The sequence below is a fragment of the Halichoerus grypus genome, chromosome 8, assembly GCF_964656455.1.
Source record: "Halichoerus grypus chromosome 8, mHalGry1.hap1.1, whole genome shotgun sequence".
NCBI classification, from domain to species: Eukaryota; Metazoa; Chordata; class Mammalia; order Carnivora; family Phocidae; genus Halichoerus; species Halichoerus grypus.
Genome location: NC_135719.1, coordinates 64041370 through 64063336, shown reverse-complemented (window position 1 = coordinate 64063336; position 21967 = coordinate 64041370). Strand labels below are relative to the sequence as shown.

General features: G+C 42.2%; 1 protein-coding gene across 3 annotated transcripts; it reads left to right on the top strand.

The window, feature by feature from the left end:
* The first annotated feature begins 838 nt into the window (after positions 1-838).
* On the top strand, positions 839-12952 carry DUT (deoxyuridine triphosphatase). 3 transcript variants are annotated; one of them, XM_036075958.2, is made up of 7 exons: positions 839-952; positions 2000-2135; positions 4652-4743; positions 6487-6531; positions 11737-11811; positions 11968-12038; positions 12461-12952. In XM_036075958.2, the coding sequence occupies exons 1-7, from the start codon at positions 928-930 to the stop codon at positions 12515-12517; spliced, it is 501 nt and encodes a 166-aa protein (XP_035931851.1). In that variant the 5' UTR covers positions 839-927; the 3' UTR covers positions 12518-12952. The 3 variants fall into 3 exon arrangements, with proteins under 3 accessions (XP_035931851.1, XP_035931850.1, XP_035931852.1); XM_036075957.2 differs by lacking the exon at positions 839-952 and adding an exon at positions 1157-1401; XM_036075959.2 differs by lacking the exon at positions 839-952 and adding an exon at positions 1302-1436.
* Positions 12953-21967: the final 9015 nt, after the last annotated feature.

Here is a 21967-nt window from a genome sequence, read left to right as displayed (position 1 = left end):
TTTGGCTCAGGTCATGATCTCAGGGTTGCCAGACTGATCCCTGCGTTGGGCTCTTCGCTGGGTGTGTAGCCTGCTTAAGATTCTCTCTCTCTCCCTCTGTCCCTTCTTTCTCTCTCTTAAAAAAAAAAAAATTAAAGGGGTGGACAGGAAATCAAGATTTTGAGAAGTGATCCTATACAGGGGCCAGATGGATCTCTTTCATTCATACAACAAACATTTACCAAGCACTCTTCTAAGCCAGGCACTAAGCTAGACCCCAGGAATACAGTAGTGAATGAAGACATATATGGTCCCTGCCCTCTGGAGCTTATGTTTACTAGAGCAAATAGACAATGAGAAAAATAAATAAACAATGAAAGAAGTACAGATTGTAGTAATACATGGTATGATTAAAAAAGATTATTGTGATAGAACATGGTGGTGAGGCCCTTCCCTGACAAACTTAAGTAGTCCTTCTGAATACCCTAACGTTTTTGTCATTTTTCTAAAACTGCCCTATAGTTCGCATTTATTTTGACAAGCTGCGTTATATTTTGTTTTTTACGGAAAGCTTTTTGCATCAGTTCTGGAAATTAGAAAACCCAACTTATGATTACCTACAAAGTTATTTACTCATCCCTGCTGTTATTTCAGGGTAGCCCAGGATCTTTGTTCGAATCACAGCCACTGGGGGTCTCCCCCTCTGTGCTTCTGTGGGTCGTATGAAACAGCGCTAGCAACCGAGTTGTCCTTGGGATCATCCTAAAACCATGCCCCCCGCCCCCTTTAAGGGTAAACGACACGCCGTGCACTGCGGCTGCTGTTAGGAAATGGGACACGCTGCCTTGCCCACAGCCTAGGACGCATCACTGAGCGTGGCGACTGTCACGGGCATCGTGATCAGGTTCCGTTGCTTTGGGGGTCTCTGGGATTAGAACCTGAGGAGCCATGGCCGCTAGCGGCGCCGCCCCAGGTAACTCAGCAGTGCGCAGGGGCCGGGCCCTGTGCCTCGCGGATGGTCTTGGCAAACAGGGGCCACAAAAAAGAAGCGGGTCGAAGGTGGAAGGCAGAGACGCCGGGCCTGGGGTCCCAGCGTCTGCGCCAGCCCGTGGGAGGCCGAAGCGCCGCCTCCGTGCGCTCCTTGTCAGACGGCGGCTGTTACTGCTTCCGAGGTCATCTTAGCCGGACGCGGCTTTAGGGTGCAGATCCGGCGCGCGCCTGCGGGAGCGGACGAGCCAACCAGCACCCAAACCTCGGGGCAAATGATTCCCCTCTGCCCTAGCCCCGCGCTCGGCCATTTCTTTACGTCTCTGCTCCGCTCAGTGTGCGCACACAGCGTCGGGCGGAGAGCTGAAGCCGCGGGGCCTCTCTTCTGGCCGCTCTCCAGCACTCGCAGCCGGAGCCGGGGCTGCCGCGGCGCCAGTAATGTCGGGGCCCACGCTGGAAGGACACGCCATGTAGGGCGTGTGCGGAGGCTCGGAGCCCGGCCGGCCCTCCCCGCGGCCGCCGGGGGAGGAGGGAGAGGAGGGGGAGGAGGGGGAGGAGGCGGAGGAGGCGGAGGAGGCGGAGGAGGCGGAGGAGGGGGCAGAGGGCCGAGACCAGCAAGCCCTCCGGCTCTGGGCGGGGCGGGGGGAGGGGCCTGGGAGGGTGCGCAGCCTCTAATCGCGCGCGCGCGAGTCCATTAGGGCCCCCTAGTGGGGGAAGTGGTTGCTTTCTGTTGTGTGAGCGGGAGGCCCCGAAGCTGTCCCAGCACAGGTTGATACTGTACCCTGAGCTGGAAAAGCTTGAGAAGGCGCAGTAGTTTCCTATCCCAAATCCGCTTTCCAAGAGGGGTTTCCAGCCCCAAATTTGAATCTCGCCTCCCCTCTCAGCTAGAATTGTGGGCTCGTCCAGGGGAGGGGCGGGGCGAGGAGTTGCTGGCGGGAGATTTAAATTCTGGCGGGCGCTCTCATTCTGTGTCCATTTGTTTCCTCTGCTGCTGTCTTTTCTTGCGTTCTGTTTGCCATGCCCTGCTCTGAAGCGACACCCGCCATCTCCCCCAGCAAGCGGCCCCGGCCTGCGGAGGACAGCATGCGGCTCCGCTTTGTCCGGCTCTCAGAGCACGCCACCGCCCCGACCAAGGGGTCCGCGCGGGCTGCGGGCTACGACCTGTACAGGTGAGTGGGGACTTCCGGCCGCCTTCTGCCGGCGCCATCCCTACCTCACGCAGAGAAGGTCCAGACCTGGAGTTCTAGAGCTCTCAGTCATGTTCGCTTATATTCGTGCCATCTGCTGCCACAGCTTGAAACTTTCACCTAAAAGATTACAGAAACAAACCCTTTTTGCATATATGTAGGATTTCTGTCTTTTTCCTAGTGTTGAAAATTTCAGCTTTCCTCTTTAGCAGAAATTCAGTAAGGATTTGACACAAGCGTGCAGAATGGTAACTACATATAAGTGTCCACCAAGGCATTATTTGTTTTGCAACATTTATTGCACCCTTTCCAAATGGAAGGTAGAGATGAATAAGGCCCAGCTTGGCTTCAAAGCGTGGCCTGAGGGTGATGCAGTGCACAATAGAAAGAAAAGCCATAGGGGATGTCTAGGTGCTGGGTGTGAAAAAATACCCAGGGAGGATTAATGAAGGGTGCTTCTGCCTTAAAGGAATTGTGAAATTTCTCTATATGTCCATATATAAGTTCACCCCAAGGACTGGGAATGTCAGAAAGAGCACGAATCTGAAACACAGCGGGAATGTCAGTAATGCTACCACCCTTCCATTGGTTCAGCACTTTTTACCTCTACTAAAAACTTTACATGTGCGATTTTATTTAATCCTCACAACAATCCTGAAGTAGATAAGTGTTACTTACCTTTTTACAGGTGAGGGATTTTGTGAAGAGCTGAATTGATTGCCCCAGGGTTTGAATGTAATAAGATTTTTGACCCTTAGTTCAGTGCTCCCCTCCCCCCGACTTGACGACTGTGTCCAGGTCTTTGAAGCCATTAAGGTAGGTGAACAGTGATACTGGGGGGAATGGGTGTTTACTACATGACTAAATCCTTAGGAATTATTTTCAAGCATCCCAGGTAATTCTAATGTGAGAACTACTGGTCTAAGTCATACAAGTACAGGAGAAGGGGAAAAGGAGTGTGTGATGATCGTAATGAAGAAAGGAAAGGAAAAGAAAAGTGAGGTATGGTCTGTTATAGATGAAAGGGATGTATTCAGTCCCTTAGTCCTCATGGATAAAAGTGGAATGATGTAGTACCATGTCTGGGCATTGTTGTGATCATGTCATATGAGAGACTTAGATTTAACATTAGATTTAAATTAGGGTCTAACTATTGAAAGAGAGGAAATCCCAATGAAAGAAGTGAAAATGTAATACTGTATTACTAGTCTTCATTAAGATCCGCCAAAGTTCTGCTCATTGTGAAATCTCACATTTCCATCAAGAAGGGGGCTACAGTCATAGCAACAGTAGCAGCATTTGCTGGGTGGATCTTAGAGAATCGGGTCCTCAGCAGTGTCCTTCTCCAGGGCCTCTTCCCAGTGATCAGCTCTGTCCCCCAGCCAGTGAGGTTCATGGTATCAGCTTGGTAAGCTTGGTTAACTACTGAGACCAGCAGAACAGATACAACACTGCTCTGCCTGCCCCCCTCCCCCATGTTGTCCACCCATTTTCCCCTTCCCTCTGCATGTCTTCCCTAATCATTAGAGGATTGTTGTGAGAATAAAATGAGTTATATAAAGCATTTAGGACTGTACCTGGCACAGAGTAAGGCCTTAGTAAATGTTAGCTATTATTAGCGAGTATTTGCCCTTCTTTCTTGGTTCTTTTTCAGAGGGAAATGATCCATATGTAGCTATAGGTTTGGTGTGTCTGTGGGAGTGGGTGAGTTCAGGATCTTCCTACACCATCTTTGCACATCTCCTCTTGGTTTTTTCTTTCTCTTCCTCTTCTTATATCATGTTAGTAGCATGCATCTTTCAGAAGTCTGCCTTTCTGCCCCCTCCTGCTAATATGCATTTCAATTTCCCAACAAAATTTTGTTCAGGGGAGAACAAGATTACATGTTAATAACCTCTTAAACCAAAAAAATTCACCAGAATGACTGTATCTAAAGTTAGCACCATTTTAATAATGGACTAAAAGGAAATCTCTACCACTACCTTCTTCATAAATTTTTATTTTTAAGTGATCTCTACACCCAATGTGGGGCTCCAACTCACAACCCCGAGATCAAGAGTCGCACACTTGGGGCGCCTGGGTGGTTCAGTTGGTTAAGCATCTGACTCTTGATTTCAGCTCAGATCATGATCTCAGAGTTGTGAGATTGAGCCCTGTGTGAAGATTCTCTTCCTCTCCCTCTTCCCCTTACCCCCCTCTCTTGTCTCTCTCTCTCTCCCTCTCTTAAAAAAAAAAAAAAAAATAGGAAAGAAAGAGTTACACGCTCCACCGACTGAGCCAGCCAGCCACCCCTAAACTTTTTTTTTAATCTGAATTGGAAATTTAGAGTACTGAAGTTATAGTCAGATGGGTTATTGAAATTTAAGATTGCATGAATTATTTTGTGATTATTTTATGAGATGTATTTGAAGCAATTCTATATACTTAGTCACAAGGAAGAAAATATAAAAACAATTTTATGAATAAATACTGGTTATTTTCTTTCATTACTTTCCTAGTGCCTATGATTATACACTACCACCTATGGAGAAAGCCCTTGTGAAAACGGACATTCAGGTAGCTCTTCCTTCTGGGTGCTATGGAAGAGTAGGTAAGTGATTTAAGACATGGTAACTATTTGTCAAGCTTTTCCTTTATCATCTATTCCTTCATCTTAGTTTCATTTAGGGTATAAATGAGGGAAGAGATACTGTTTGGCATGTGTCCTAGAATAAAGAAGTGCCAACTGTGATGGCAAATACAGCCATTTGAAAACTACATTTCATTTACATATCTGCTTTTTGTGCTCACACACACCCCTACCCCCTCAGCCCTCCCCCTCTTTTTTTTCTGATTCCTTGAGCTCTTAGGAGGCTCACATTGGCCCAGGAGTTTTTCTCTCAACTCCTCACTGAGAAACTGAAAATACAGATGATTTTTAACTGGAGCTCCCCCTTCAAGGATCAAATTGCATCTGAGGTCAGATGTCTTCGTGAAGATGATGATGAAATGGCTAATATTTGTTATATAAGAAAATAGAGGCAGGCTTGGGCTAATGACACGGCATTTTTTATCCCGAGAGTAAAACTTCTGGCTCCTGTTCGCCCAGAGTCCATCAGACCATTTAGTCTTTCCTGCTTTGGGTGTCCTCCCATGGGGTATGTTGGGGTCAGGGATACCCTTCAGGGCACTAGAGGGGACTGAATGCCTTATAGTGGGAGGAGCTATGACAAAATGAAGAGCAAGTCAGCTGTCATTGGAGAGAGAGTTCAAAACTTTCTTCAATTGAATAATCACTTTCTAACTTCAGAGTAAACATAAAGGAACAAATGGAACTGTAGGTGGGGAGGGGCTAGACCACCACCGTCTTGTTAGCCATGAGTGTGAGAACTGCTAATACTTCTGCCTTTCACAGAAAAACCAAGATGGGCTCTTTCTTCATCTCCTTTTGGCAGCATTTGGCTGCATTTTGAGAATATTTTGGGGGGTGGGGATAAGGAGATGGAATGAAATAAAAGGAAAAGCAGGAAGAAGCAGCACATATTGACAAAGTGCCAGATTGAAGTTATTCTGGAATAATTAATTAATTATTGTTTATAATAATTATTATAGAAGCCAAAATAATTAATGAGAGGCCTGATGCTCAAGTCAGCAAGTGTAAGGTATAAAGTTCACTTTCTATGTTTTCATTTTAAGAATAAAAAACATTGGAATTGAATTTTTAAGGTTTAGCTTTTGACCATGTGCCTGACTGATACCAGGCCTTTTATCTTACTCTGGTTCATTTGTTTATACAGACACGTCATTTGGCATTTGAATCATGAGTAAGAGTCCCAAGTTCTAGGCTAACCATTGGTTAAGTTTATGCCTCTCTCCACCCTCCTCCTCTGCCCTCTTCCCATCTAGACTGTATCATGCTCAGATCTCCCATCTTAAAACAAGTCTTCTTCCTCAGTCCTGTGTCACTGCCCACTACGGTCCTCCCTTTGTGGCCAGACTGCTTGAAAGCTTGTCCGAGGTTGTCCTCACTTGCTCACCTCTCAGTCTACCCCCCACGGTCCGCTGCCACGGTCCACTGACCACGCCACCACAAATCCTCAATGGACTGAAGTCGCATGAGAGTGGTTTAAGTTGCTTTTGAATTAAACTTTGTCAAGTTTTTTCACACTGTTCTTTCCTACTTTAATAATACAGTATAATAAAGATATTCTTGAATCCAGAACCATCTGCTAAAGTTAAGATGAAAAGGTAGATGTCCTAGGAGATGAGAGTGGCATGCTTAAATTGTAAATTACATCCAGTATCGCCCCTCCCCCTGCAAAGGAGCCAACTTCTCCTTTTTTTTGTTTTTTAGCTCCCCGTTCTGGCTTGGCTGCAAAATACTTCATTGATGTAGGAGGTAATATGTTTACATTTTTCTTCTGTAAATATGTGTGTGTGTTTACTTTGCCTTTGCTTAAGAGGTAGTAATCAAATGACAGATTCAAGAAAAGGAAATAATTTTTGTTGTGTTTTGCCTCTTTAGAAATTTCCACCTCTTAAATAATAGACAATCATGATGCAGTTTCAAGTATTATTTAAATATGTCTAATTTTAAAATGACCATGATGTGAAATGCATGTTATTTTACTAATAGGCTAACTAGACATTATCCGATGGATGGGATTTTTGCCTTGGCTTAGTGATAATCTGCATTTAGTCCAAAGTGACTCTATTCTTAGAAGAAAGGTAGTTTTATAAGGGTAGGAAAAGCTTTTATGTCATTTTTGAGCAAGTATTAGGAAATTAGGAAATTATTTAAGCAATAATTATTAAATTATTTAAGCAAAAGGTTATAGAAAATGCAGGTCAGTCTTGTATGAATTTTCGTGTCTGTGTAAGAGAGCCATCCACATTTGGCAAAATATAAAAAGAGACTCTCCCTAAGTGAGAAGAGAAAACACTATGCTTCCCTATCTACATTTTTTGTCGAACAAGTACTCAGCGACTCCTGTTTCCCTTACGATAAAGCCTTACTCACGTCTCCCAAAGTCAACAACTTCATCGTGGAGCCCCTTTCATAAAGAGCCCAAGTCTCTGCTGGCTGTCTTGCTGTAGGCTCCCTAACCACCCTCACCATAAGGAAATTCTCACCTTTCTGGTACGGTTCCCTTGCGTTGGATCTCCTCCTTTCTGGGGTACGGACCTCACTGACCTTTGTCCTGACTTTTATTCCCATCTTAGTGAGCAGAGTACTTCACCTAATTAGACATCTTGGCCCTCCAATGAGCGGGTATGCTAGATTCTCCAAATCCCTCCATTTTCACAAAGCTACTTTTTAACAGATGGAAGAACTGGCTCAGCAATGAGCCCAAGCTGACATGTTAAACCCTGGAATCTTCATCTGTGATTCCAGTCCCTCTGTTCTTTACACTGCAATTAAATGCTGGCTATCGCCTCACCCCATCCCTGCACCAACCAGGCCCCGTCCTCAGTCAGCTCCCTGTTAACCTGCGCAGTAGGCATCAGTAAGCAGTGAGGCGTGGCCCTGGCCTTGTCTCTGGCCTGCCCCTCCGTCTCCCTTCGGTGTCACTAGGTGGTGCTGTGGGGCAAGACACAATCCCCAAAGTAGTTCTTTCTTAGGGACTGAAGAGAAGCCAGGTTTGACCGAGCCGGGATGAACAGCCCGCTGGGGTTGTGTGCTCTTATGCTTGCTTTTCAAAAATACTTTTATAACGTCAAGTATGGCAATTTAGGACTGTAACTTCAGGATATAGAAGATTACATATATTTTTAAAGAAATTTCAAAGGGTTGTGAAAGGAACATGGGCTTTGGAGTAACAACTAGACTTGGGTCCCAGCTTTGTCATTAATTGGCTAGTTAGTACTTTCTGAGCCTCAGTTTGCTCTTCCATAAAAAGAAAATTAGTGTGCCTGCCTCACAAGGATAGGAGGATTGAGTGATAATATATGCAAAGCATCTCACACTACTTAGCACATATTAATTAGACCCTGTAAGTTATATTTGTCCCCTAGAGAATGCAAAGATTTTTTTAATGTGGCAACTTTTTTTTTTTTCTGACTTTGTTACTAATTTTTGCTCTGTTTAAAACAACCTTCTGAAAAACATTCATGTAAAAGAAATGGAAAGTTAGTTTGCTTGGTGGTTGATGTGGTATTATTCATAAAATCACATTGTGGTGTGTTCTTGGATGCGGAGTATCTTAAAAATGTCTCTTAGGCACACGTTTATCATAGTTGGCCACAGTTTTTACTTCAGAAGAGAGATGTTGTTAGAAATCCCAGGCTGTAAATAAGGGTCAAAGGGAAAAGTTGAGTATGCAGGATTCTGTTCAGAATTCACATCTGGTAGGTGTGGATAGTTTTCACTAAAGAAGGTTTCCAACAAATGACATGCCAAAGTCTTGACACAGTAAAACTTGTGCCTGAAGTCAGTTAATTACTCTGCCAGTTCCAATGTATGATTTTTCCAGTGATAACTTCAAAATACTTTCTGCTTTCTCATGAAGAGAAATATCCCTGATGCTTATGTTCCTTATGTAGAAAAAGAATGTCTTGGGTTTTTCTTGAAGGTCAAATTGCCTTTGAGTAATAAATAAACTTGGAACAATTGGATTTTTCATACTATTGGCATTCATGCTAAAAAAAAGTATTACTGAGGGCGCTTTTTTTTCTATGATACATTTTAATTGACTTCAAACAACTTCATTTCTTTTAGTTAGTTAAAAGGCTTTTCACATTTCTATGTGCCAAGCATAAAATCTTGGTAGATATCTGGCTTAACAGAATTCAAGACACACAACCATTTGAGTTTGCTGGGACTACTTTATAGACATATAGCAAAGGTCTTTCCAAAAAGGGAGTGTTTTTGTATGGGAGAAGATACCATAAAGTAAAAACATAAATACTTGCAGGTCATAGGTAAAAGAATTAAATACCCAAACAAATAAGGGAAAAAATCATAAACAAAATACAGAAGAGGCCATACAAATGTGCAACAAACATACAGAGGAAAAACATTCTAGCCTTATTAGTCATCAGGGAAATACAAAGTAAAGCCATGAGATACCATTTTTCACTCATCACATTGGCCAGAATTTTTTTTTTTAATTGCTGCCATCTGGGGGTATCTGGGTGGCTCAGTTGGTTAAGCATCTGACTCTTGGTTTTGGCTCAGGTCGTGGGATCAGGCCCTGTGTCAGGCTCTGGGCTCCATGCTCAGCATGGAGTGTTCTTGAGATTCTCTCCCTCTCCCTTTGCCCCTCCCCCAATTCACACACATGCTCTCTCTCAAATAAATACATCTTAAAAAAAAAAAGATTGCTGTCATTTGGTATTGGCAAGGACTTTGGAAATGGGCGTTCTTAAATATCGCTGATAGAAGTTTGAATTGCTACACCTTTTTTGCAAGGTAATCTAGAAATATCCATTAAAATTTTAAATGTACACACCCTTTGATCAGGAAAGTGCCTTTTGGAAGCATTTTGATGAGAGACTAAAAATCACTAAAATACAAGGACTTCTGACATCTGACTAATATACAAGAAAGTAATACATAAAATCCATTACTGTAATATTGGCTGCCCGAGGGAAGGTAGGGGAACATTATTAGTTTTATATGTATGTGTACTATTTGGGTAATCTAAGATCTTTCTTATAAAGTAGAAACTAAGAGTTAAGAAGTCAGTCCACATTGTCTTCATCGAACCCCTTCCAGGCAGCTGAGTACTAGCCTGCACTTGAGATCTGCAGCTTGGAGATTCTGTGGTCTTCTGGGTTCATTTGTTCTAGCAGGCAATAGCATGTTCTCCGCAGGGGTTTTGCCAGTGAATCCGATCCAGGTTGTTCCTACAGCCAGAACTTTGCTGCATATAGATAATATAGAAAACAGCTGGTCCCCTCGTTCTACCAATTACACAGTAAGAACTAATTTAATGGTCAAGTGGCAGTGGGGAAAGAAGCCAGGCTTCAGGATTCTTTGAATTGGTCAAGGCTTTGTTTCTGTGCAGCTAGAAAAGAATAGACTGTTTCCTTCCATCTAGACATGATATGAACCTCCTCTGCTGCCTTTCTGCTACGTATCTACCCTTCCTTCTCACTGTTTAAAATTACTTACCTTTAATTCAAACTCTTAAAAGTGTGTCAGGAACCTTTAAGAATGCTTCAATTTCATTTCATTTCTCCCTAGTAAATCATTCATAAAGCACAGGGATTCCTTTAAACTTCTATAATCCACTGGAAAAATCTAAAATGTTGGTTTCTCTAAGTGTTTTTCCCCTTATAAGAAAATTGAAGGGGAATGCTTACCTTTGTTCTTAAAAAAAAAAAAAATTTTTTTTTCAGTTGACCTTCAAAATAATTATGAGTCTGGTCAATCAGCATTAATACCCATTGAGCTACAATCCTGATTATTTTTACTTTCTTTTTTTTTTTCTTTAATAAGACTTTTGTGTGTTTGGTTTTTAGGAGGTGGGGTGTTACTAATAGTAAACTGTAACATGGAGCTACATTTAATTAGGGTGCCATGAAATTTTACAAACTGAGGGGAAAGAATGAACGTGTATAGAAGGAAATTGGCAGTGGGGAGGATGAGGAGGAAGAGAAGTGACTCCTAATAGGTAGGGGATTTTGTTTCGGGTAATGAAAACGGTCCCCCAAACTGACTGTGGTGATGGTCGCACAATTCCGAATACGCTAGAAACCATTGAGTTGTGAATTATGTCTCAATATTGAAAGAGGAAATGGGAAGGCCTGCTACACCTGCATTATCTGTGCTTGTGTTTATGGGAACATTTTAAGTTCTTGGCTCAAAGTTAAATGCTAACAAGCCTGGTAAATGTACCTCTGTGGGCCAAGGCAGGGCCCTGGCTCAAGTCCTCTCCTGCAAAGATTTGTTGTCCCTGTGTTCATAATCTCAAACAGGTACTGATTACACACGGTGTTATAGAATAGTGTACTCCTTGTTAAGCTGATGTGCTAATGTCTTCTGAGAGATCATGCTCTAAGAACGGATGGTGGCTCAAATTAAAAGGACAGGTGGAATATGAACGGAAGTATTCACCTCCATTTTTATTATAAAATGAATGTTCTGATATTAGCTAGACTGTGGCTCAACAATGTCAGCATTGACTTACTCCACTGCAGATCTTCAGGCTGTTTGACATTTTTATTTATGACTCAATCATATTTCATTCTGGATATTAGTGGGAAGGTGGTACCAGGAAAAACCTTTAAAACGCAAGTGGTAACTTTGTTCTAGTCTTTTTAGCAGGTGTGCAGCAGATGAACAGTAGTTTCGGAGTGAGCAATTCAGGATGACCCATCTGAGATGCTAAATACCTACTGCCAGTTTAGAATAGGAAATGGTCACCATTTGTAAGGGTGACAGGTGGGAAAATTAGGGCCATTCTATAAATTCTGTATTTGCATTCTATTAAGACTCATTTCTTAGTTTTGAGATTTTACCTAGTTCCAGAGCAAGATTCACTTACTCATTCTTGAGGATTAAAACCTCGGAGCTACATAAGAATGATTTTGAGGTAATTCTACACCCTCAGTGTTTTGGTCGCATAAACCATGCTTCTATTATTTTTCTTTTCCTTAGCTGGCGTCATAGATGAAGATTACAGAGGAAATGTGGGTGTCGTACTATTTAATTTTGGCAAAGAAAAGTTTCAAGGTACGTTAGACGCATATAATCACATAAATGCAGTGAGTTTTCTGAGTTCTGAGTGTCTAGATAACACATGCTCCCTCCTCAAATTCTCACTGTACAGGCAAGATATAGAGAAAAGATCAATAAAATATCAGTAATAAACTCTTTTTTCCTTTCAAGTCAAAAAGGGTGATCGGATTGCACAGCTCATTTGTGAACGGATTTTTTATCCAGAAATAGAGGAAGTTCAGGTAAGTATCATAAAAGCTGAGCAGGGAATAAATGATGTAACATCTTCATTGAAGGGAAAAATACAATTTCAAGGGTTTCATATGCTATTTGTAACTAAATAATAGCACATATAATAGTCCTGTTTAAAGCAAAATTAAAAGCTTAGTTTTAGAATTTCGTGAAATGTTTTTCATAGCTATTATATAGCATTACTTTGGGTAATAAATCATTTAAATATACCCTGAAATTCTATTTCTCTAGCTTTTTTGAAAATTGCCCAGTATTTTATTTATGGAGCTTTTTAAAAATTTAATTTTCTTTTTGTAATCTCCTTTTTGAAAGGATGGTACAGCAAGAATAAAAGTCTTAGAGGTTAGGAGCTAGAGAGAACTGAAAGAGAACTGAAATTGACTACCTGGCGACCACCTTTATGTCTTTTCAGGTTTTAGATGACACTGAAAGGGGTTCAGGAGGTTTTGGTTCCACGGGGAAGAATTAACATTTATGCCAAGAATAGAAAATGAGGAAACATACTTTTTTCTTAAAAATAAAGCGTTTTTGCTTCAAGTGTTTTGGTGTTTTGCACGTCTGTAAACATAATAGCTTTAGCTTCTAAAACTGTTTGGTTCTCTTAGGATTTAGGAAAAGATACCTCTGTTGGGGTCCCCTAAAACCTTACTTATGTTTTTACACATCTGATTGTTGTATAAATCTGTGTGGTGACCTAATACAAACTGTTTATTTTTTTAATCAAATGTTTATCAATTACAGATCCAAAAAACCCTGTATTATTTAATTCACTGGAAGCTTCCTCTTCAACTTAATTGTTTTGTAAATCATAAGCAGTGCCTTTCATTCAATAAATTTGAATTCTTTCACAGATAAAAATTATTGTATGAGTGACTAAAAAGATAATAAAAAGAAGTTGAAGTTATTCCTTGTTCGTCCCTTCTCTTCATTGCTCTCAAAAATGTTTTTGATCTTGGGGTGCCTGGGTGGCTCAGTTAAGCGTCTCAGGTCATGATCCCGGGGTCCTGGGGTCGATCCTTGAATTGGGCTCCCTGCTCAGTGGGGAGCCTGCTTCTCCCTCTCCCTCTGCCGGCCACTCCCTTGCTTGTGCTCTCTCTCTGTCAAATAAATAAGATAAAATAAATAAAATCTTTAAAAAATGTTTTTGATCTTAACATTCTTTGTGACATTGGGAAGAAGAGAATCCTCAGGTTATTTTTTAATTATTATTTGGGGGAGGGGTGGGGAGAGGGAGAGAGAATCTTAAGCAGGCTCCATGCTCAGCACGGAGCCGACATTGGGCTTGATCTCAGGGCCCTGAGATCATGACCTATGCCAAAATCAAGAGTTGGACGTTTAGCCAACTGAGCCACCCAGGCACCCCTATTATAATTTTTTAATCATCCTTTGGTAGGCCCTAGGTTGGCTGGGTAAAGCTATGTTTGTGAAAGGAGATGTAACCTGGGGATTTCCAGATGGTTTGTTCTTTTGATTTCATTCCATCAAATAAATTGTACAAGTTCTGTGAGTTTCCCTCACTAGAGTAGCGATAATAGGCCATAGCCAAGAAAATAGGCAATTTAGTAGGGATAAAGTACATAATGATGTGTGTTGAGGCCACTGGGTTTGTCCATCCCAGGTACTTTTGAGTTACTATGTGTCAGCAGCATGTCATTGCAGGTGGTTGGCTGAGTCTGTGCATTAGCTTGATGGACATCATTTGCAACCTTCCAGGCATATTTCCTGTGCTGTATGCCCAGACCCCTTTGCACCAGGGCTTCGGGTGCCACTTAGGTTTTGCCGGTCAGATGTCCTAGCGTCAGATTCACGAGACATCATTTTGCGAGTGTGGGTCATGCAGATGGAGTGCTTCTGGAGCCGGCAGCTCAGCTGCCCCATTCCTGGAAGCACAAGCTAGAGTTTGTTTCTTCTGTCCTCCCAGTGATTCTTTAGGCCATGTTATAACCTGCAATGTAGTATTTTCCAGCTGTGGGTCACAATTCATTAGTGAGTCATGAAATCAACTCCTCGAGTGCATTTTTAAAAATTAAATAGAGAAACAGCAGAGGACAGCACATGTCAGATGGGTAAATATTGTGAACATTGTTTGAATTACATATTTGTGTGTTCGTGTGTATACTGGGTCATGATATAAATTATTTCTGCAGTCAATAAAATTTAAATAAATCTTTCTGCTAAACTAGTGGATTCTATTCTCTGAACCCTGACCAGTACATGGTAACAGTTGAGTAAGAACAAATGGTATGATGTGACTGCCAAGAGATTCAGGCTTAGCTCACACTGTTAATGTTCGTTCCCACTTACTGAAAGTCTGCTTTACTTCTACAAACTGTTTTTCTCAGAGCGTACCTGTGGGAGAGTAGATAAAACATTCTGTATAGATGACAAAAATAGACACAGAGATCTTGAGTAACTTGCTTAGCATTTCAACTAATGACCACTATTAAAATTCCCAGGTCCTGTGGCTTCAAAGTCCATGTTCTTTGCAGTATCTTCAGTCTTCCAAGTGGTAGAGAGAATACAGAATGCAAGAGGACTAATGACAGCCCTCTAGTTTATCCATACCTGGCGTCTATTTCCGTCTGGGCACCATACTCAAGGGAAGTTGTTCATATCTGAAGCTACTCTGAAAGTTAGAGACTTGGAACCATGTTCATGAGGGATAGATGGAAGATCGGGGGGGGCGGGGCAGGGGGGCGTTGTTTGGAGAAAAAGTGTGTGTTGGGTGGAAGGAGTGGCTAGAGAAGGTTCTTGGGGGTATGATAGATCTTTGATTTTAAAGACTCAGAAAGGGAATTAGGTTTGTCATATGTGACCCAAGAGACTGGGACTAAGATCAGCGCATTTAATCTATAGAAGATGGTGGCTATAAGAGAAAATACATATTGGTCTCTGCCCCCAGTTCCTGGCACAGAGCTCATAAACCCTTGTCATTTCCTAAGTGAGAAGAGCACTAGGAGTATCTCTTGTTTTAATATTGGTCTTTGACCCCAGGTGCTGACACAGAACTTCTGAAACCCTTGTCATTTCCTGGGTGATGACTGTCTTGTTCAAATGAGGTGACTCTGGGTGGCTTCCTATGGGTCCTGGGTGTGGGCTGGTCACCAGAAAGACCAAGCCATGATTAGAAGCTTGGAATTTCCATCCCCGCCCCCCTGAGAGGGAAGAAGGGCTAACACTGGAATTAATAATGGATCATGCCCATGTGATGAAACCTCCATAAAATCCCCAAAATAAGAGGTTAGGAGAGCTTCCAGGTTGGTGATCACGTGGAGGTGCTGGGAGAGTGGTGAGCCTGGAGAGGGTGTAGAAGCTCTGAGACACTTCCCACATAGCTTGCCCTCATCTCTTCCATCTGGATCTTTGATCATGTCATTTAATCAACTGGTAAACAAACGTGCTTCCCTGAATTCTGTGAGACACTCTAGGAAATTGAGTTGAAGGAGGGGGTCGCTGGAACCTCTGGTCTGTAGCCAATTGGTCAGCAGCACGGGTGACAGCCTGGGCTTGTGACGCATCTGAAGTGTGTGTGTGTGTGGGGGAGGGCAGTCTTGTGGGACTGAGCCTTTAACCTGTGGGATCTGATGCTATCTCTGGGTAGATCGTGTCAGAACGGAGTTAAATTGTAGGACACCCTGCTGGTATTTCGGAGAATTGTTTGGTGTGTGGAAAAGGCTCCACACAATGAGTGACCCGAAGTGAGGTGTTTAATGTGAGTAGTAAAGGAGACAAACAGGGAAGAAAGACAAAGGAGGGCACACCTGGTTTTTCCCTACATAGGAAGGAAACAGCTGAGTATTCTTTACAGCGGCATAAGGGCAGACGCCTGGAAATTCCCTAAGATAGCAAATTTAATGAAGAAAGCAAAGAACGTGCCATATGCAAGAGCCGTATCCTACCAGTCAATTGGGTTGAGCTCATTGGAGACTAATTTTCTGTGTTACATATGCAAAGTTTGGATATTTTACACTATTTTTACTTTGTTTTATTGTGAAATATAACATTTAGAAAAGTGATAAAAGTGTACAAGATAGTAAATAATTACAAAGTAGAACACCTAAGTAGTAGTCTAGACCGGTTTTCCAGGAGGTGAAGGCCCTCTGCTAATAAGGGTTGGTTCCTAAGCTCACATCAGTTTTGCTTGATTCCAACTGGGTGGATTCAGTTGGTAGGAAAAGGGAAGCCCGGTAGCGTCCGTTTATAAGGGCAAGTTCTTCCTCCCCAGCAGAAAGGAAACCAAAATTTTTTACCGATGTCCAAAGACAAGCCTCGTTCTCACACATAGGACCGCACCTTATGATCTTTAGATGAACTACAAATTGAATAATAACCACACTCTCAGTTCACTAACTTCCCAGGCAGAAGCCTTCTTCCTTTACAATTCTGCCTCACTGATGATTCCCACCGTCCACTCCTGTCCTTAGTGCTGGACACCTCAGAAGAGAAATAATCAGGGAGATGCCTACAAGCATCCGCTGCTCCATCAATTAACTCACCTGGGTGGCTAGCAGCAGAGGAAGCCACGTACTAGTACTTGAACAATTGGCCTAGGTGGATAGGGAGGCCAAGGCCCAAGATTTGGGTTTCAGAGCACCTTCCTTCCACAGTACTTCCTGCCACAGGGCCCTCTCCATCCCCCCTGGCAGGACATACCAGATAATTATTTCCTCAAATTCGTTTTCCATCTTATCAATGGAAGAATGATGGAAGACTAGAGGGCTAAGATACGGAGGCACCTGGAATTGTGTGAAGTGAATAGATAGGAGTTTGCAGTTAATGGGCCTCAGACACACTGGCATGGTTACGGGAGTAGTGAGTCCAAGTTGTCATTTAGAGCATTCTCAGCAGGGCTTCCTACCGCAAGCGTCTTGCTTTGACCATCCCCAACTCAGATCTTAGTCCGGTTTCTCATTTCTCTTCTTTTCCCTGCATCTTCAACTCCAATAGTGGTCCCTGTTAGGGGAGTGCCAAGAGTTCAGACATCTCTCTGCCCTCCAACTTCCTTCCCTACTGGTAACCTCTATTGCATGCCCTTAAGGTAGCAGTGATAAACTGTCGGTCTTAAGAACCTCAGATTACAGAGAACGGTAGAAATCATGCACCAAAGCTCAATGATATTTGTAGTAATATTGATAGATTCAGAGAGCATCCCTAGATATAGAGAGAGCTTTACATGCAAAACCCATGCTAAGAGGCATGTAATCATTCTAGTAAAGATAATAGCGTAATCTTTGATCAGGCATTTAAAGCCATAGTACCTCTGTTCATTAGTGTAAAATTTACTATTTTATGTAACTGACCCGATCCTTTTAGCTGAGAAATACCCTCTAGTATTATATCATCATTCTGAGAAGAGAGGTGAGGTGGGGAGAAATAACTTATCAAAAGTGAAAATAAAATGCCCTTTGCTGAAAAGACACCTCTCCCTTTGGAGATGGGTTATGGACACGGTGTTTTGACAGTGCTTTTTCTTTTCCTTACTGAAAAGAATGGGAAAAGGGAAACATAAATGAAACTGGAATTCTCACTGAGGGAATCTAGTTAAAAAGTGTAAGGAAAAAAAGAGAGAAGTAAATTAAAAATGGTCTCCCCTTACTGGTAACTAAACATGGTTAAATTGGGAAAAATTTTAAAAGATCCAAGAGGTCTCCTAAGGAAAATACCTAATAACTTTTTATGAAAGTAAGATTATAGGGGCACCCAGGTGGCTCAGTCAGTTAAGCGGCCACCTTCAGCTCAGGTCATGATCCCAGCGTCCTGGGATCGAGCCCCGCATCGGGCTTCCTGCTCAGCGGGAGGCCTGCTTCTTCCTCTCCCTCTGTGTCCCGCCTTGTGCTCTCTCTCTCTCTCTCTCAAGTAAATAAAATCTTTTAAAAAAAATGAAAGTAAGATTATAGAGAAAATTTAAGATTAACAAATTACTCAATTATGTCTTGATTTGCTCCTAATTTTCCAAAATGGATTTTACAGATGAGTAAAGCAACCTCTAGTAGAATAGTAGCAAAATAATGCTTGTCTCTGGCTGTTGGAATTACAAGTAATTTTTTTCCTTTTTGGATTATCTATATTTCAACATTTTAAACATGAAAACTATATTATTGCTTAAGAAAAAAGCTTAAAATTTTATGATGAAACATCTTTGTTTAATTTTGATCATATTTGCTATTTTAATGAATATTTTTAATATCGAAAATATATGGGAAAGTTATGACTACAAACTACAAGTTTTGAAGAAAAAAACATCCAAGTTGGTATAATAGAAAAGCGTTAGCTTTGGTGTGTTTTAGACTCGAGTTTAAGGTCTGCTCTTTTATCAACTAAAAGATCTTGAATAAATAAAGTAACCTTATGGCTGCTCAATTTTTTTAGCATGAAGTAAGGAGAGTCATTAGGTAATCCACAGGGTCCCCTCGGGCTCTCCTATTGTATTTAGTGAATTTGGAGTCCAGACTATACGGCTGTGGAAAACTGCCGCCACCTGGTGGCCGTTATCTAAAGAGAGGGGGCTGTAGTTAAGGTATAAAATCATTCATTCATTCATTCATTCATTCATTCATGCTTATACAGTATTTTCTAAGGTGCAAGGGGCTAGAAGGGGAATACTGTGACAAAATACTCTTCTGAGAGTATTCACTCTGGGTATTAGAAAGGGCATTATACTTAGAGGGAAATGAAATCCCAAGTGTGTTCCATTTTGAAACCCCTGTGGGATTTATAAGGGCTTAACTTTTAGTTGACACAATTTTTTTTTTTTTCTGGCATCTTAGAGAAGCAGGCAATCTCAGAAGTGATGTTTTGACAAATAGTAGCCTAGCTCAGGACAAATGACAGGAAGCTCTCATAAAATATACTTTGACTAGAACAAAGGCAAATAATGATATAATCCCCTGCAGCTGTATGTTTGGAATGGAAACGTTATATTGTTGGGAATGATAGGAAAAATAATATTGGAAGAAGATTAATGCTCTCTGAAGGTCCTGTCCGACGGGGGCGGGGGGGAGTATAGGATAATTCCATGATATGTGGAACAGTACAGTTCAGGAAAAAGAAGGTGCCTGTTGAACTGAGACTGTGTTTGATTATCATAGAAGAGCTGAAACACTTTTTCATAGTCAGAAAAAAATCAATATACAGCCAAAGAAGAGAAGCTGTTTGATGATAAGGCAATAAAAACTTCAAAGGGTAACTTAAAAATGTTTCCTAATTCATTTCAGCCTAAACTGGTCCCCATGCCCGTCTCACGCGGTCCCCCAGCTCCTTCACTGGAATATGTTAGCCAGTCTCCTTGGAAAGGAAACTGTGTCAAACTCCGGGGGTGAGTGGGAGAAAAAAAATGGTGCTGGCAGAAAGAGAGGAAGTGTTTTTTTCAATTTAGTGCCAGAAGTAAGTGCTGACATTGTCTCCCATGTGTTTGGGAACAATGGCACATACCACTGGGAACACATTCCCTTTCCCAAGTCCCTTGCTCAGAGGGGTTTGGCAAGTGGCTGCAGAAGTCACAGCTACTTCTCCCTCCCCATCCCCGCATTTCTGAATCAATTTCCTCCCTCTTGGGCACAACACAGTTTCCACCTTCGTATTATTAGCATCATCATCCAGAGCGAATTCTCTTATTCTGCCTGCACATGCATGTCAAAGTGAAAACGCTTCTTCTTTACATAAACCTCGTTTCCTCTCTTCATAAGCATGCCTTGGGTTGGGGGGGGCGGTTTGAACATTAATCTCAGGTGACTTCAGAGCTGCACAAAGTAAAGCCTGCATTTTTCCTAGGCTAAAGTAGACAAAATTAAGTGAAAGGAGCCGGTGGCCAGTTGATGCTGATTAAGATGGAAGAGAAACTGGTTAATTACATGGGCTCCAGGCCAGTGTGCCCCCCTCCCCTCCCACCAAGTTCATGGACGGGTGTGTTTAGATTTCTCAGGCTTCCAGTGCACCACTGCTGAACCTGCTGGGATAGCTGCCTGGCCCTTGGCTACTGCAGTGTAGCTGAGGGGTAGAGAGACATATATTGTTTCTTTCTAAAGATAGGTCTATTTATATGTGACGCGATGTCTACGTTGAACATCTTTTGGTTAGAAGGCAAAAATAATCACCCAGTTGCCACGTTTTACCTGTGCTTTCTCTCCTAGACTTATTTGTAGGCATAGAATATTATCTTTTAAACTGCTTTGTCCTGATATAATTATCTGTGCCAACTTCTGTTAGAATCAACTTAAGAACTTCAATTAGAATTGAAATCGCTGGAGGAAGGGAACTAACCTTTTAAAACGCTGTATACTCAGGCCGCGTTCCAGCTACATCACTTGTACCTGAGCCGGGTAGGTCATAAAGCCAGGGCAGAATTCCTCTTAGGGCAAAACCTGGTTTCTTTATTTTTAGGGAGTCGGCAAGCCGTTCTGATGGGCTCCCTAAGTATTAGAGTGGGTCCCAGAGCTCAAAGCTGGCTTGGGCAGCCTGAGAAGGAGGAGAGGCACTGAGACTCAGGTGGGAGGGCGGCCCAAAATGCGGTAGAGGCTAATGGGAGAAGGGACCGGAGCCACGGAGAAACTGCTTGCATCGAGGATGGACAAGGAACTTGTTCTTTTAAATATTTATTATGCAAATTTCAATCATATACAAAAGTAGAATGCATGAACTGCGTGCAGTCATCACTCAGCTTCAACACTTACCAACTCAGAGCTGATTTTGTTTCTTCTGTAACCCCACCTACTCCCCCATCCCCCACCCCAGTGAATTATTTGGAAACAAATCCCAGACACTGTATCACTGCATCAAGTCCGGTCATCGGTTTGCGGAGCCATCTGGGCCGCAGCTTCCCTCCTCTTACCCACACTTCAGTAAAGTTGACGGCACACGCAGCTTTAGTGTCCCTGCTGCTTTGGAGGACGACAAAAAGCTGAAAAGTTTGCATATGGGCCAAAGTAGGTAAAGAACAGGACAGTGCTATGAAGTTTGATGCAGAGCTGAGATTAACAGTGAGTGGAACTCTCAAAAAAAAAAAAAAAAAAAAAAAGCAGAACTCTCAAGAATTCCTGAAATGATTGGGGGGAATAGAAGGCAAGGAGGGAGTGCTAGGTTTTCTACAGGAAGTCAGAGGAGGTCTTCATGCAGGACTCTGTGTGTGTGTGTGATTATTAAAATGAAGAGCAGCTCTAAAAGGCTGCAAGTCTTGGGGACAGCCAGACAGCTGGCTTTTGGGTTACAGTTGCATATTCCAAGTTTCTTTTCCTTGAAAGGAAAGAAAATACTAAATTTAGACACCATCTTTTAATTCCTCTGTAATTTCCCTTTCTGTCTCTTTAACAAAAGCAGTCTTTGGACAACCAAAGCAAGGCATGTATTCTCCACAACGCCTCTCGGACACATGACATCACTGGGGAGGAGTTGGTAAGCAATCCCAATCCCAATTAAGTTTTCAGCTGCTCTCTTGGTTAAGTCACTGTTCTTTAATAAATTGCAAAGAACAAGCAGATGTTACTCATTTATGGAAAATGGACCTAGATACCTACACAATTCTCCCGCGGGGTGGGAGGGGGAGGGAAGAAAAATGGGGACCATAGTTGGACTAAATACAGATTTGTCAAATTAATGATGCTCCTTAGGTTTATAGATAAACAGAGGAATTGGGGACCTGAAATGTCATCTTCTCTTAAGAACCATCTACACAGTTGATAACTGCCCAAATAATTGTCCAACTTTGGATATACCATGACTTCTTTTTTGGCACACTCTATGGTGTGAGTTACAGGTGCATTACTTCCAGGATGGTTTATCTTGAGAATTGCTATTCATATGCTAACGAAAAGAAAATTCTTTTCTTTGAGAAAACATAACAGTCACTTCTCTATCTGACAACTTGTCCTTCTGTCTTAGGAAAAGACAGAGGCTTTCACCTGAGAAACAAAAATTATAAGCGATG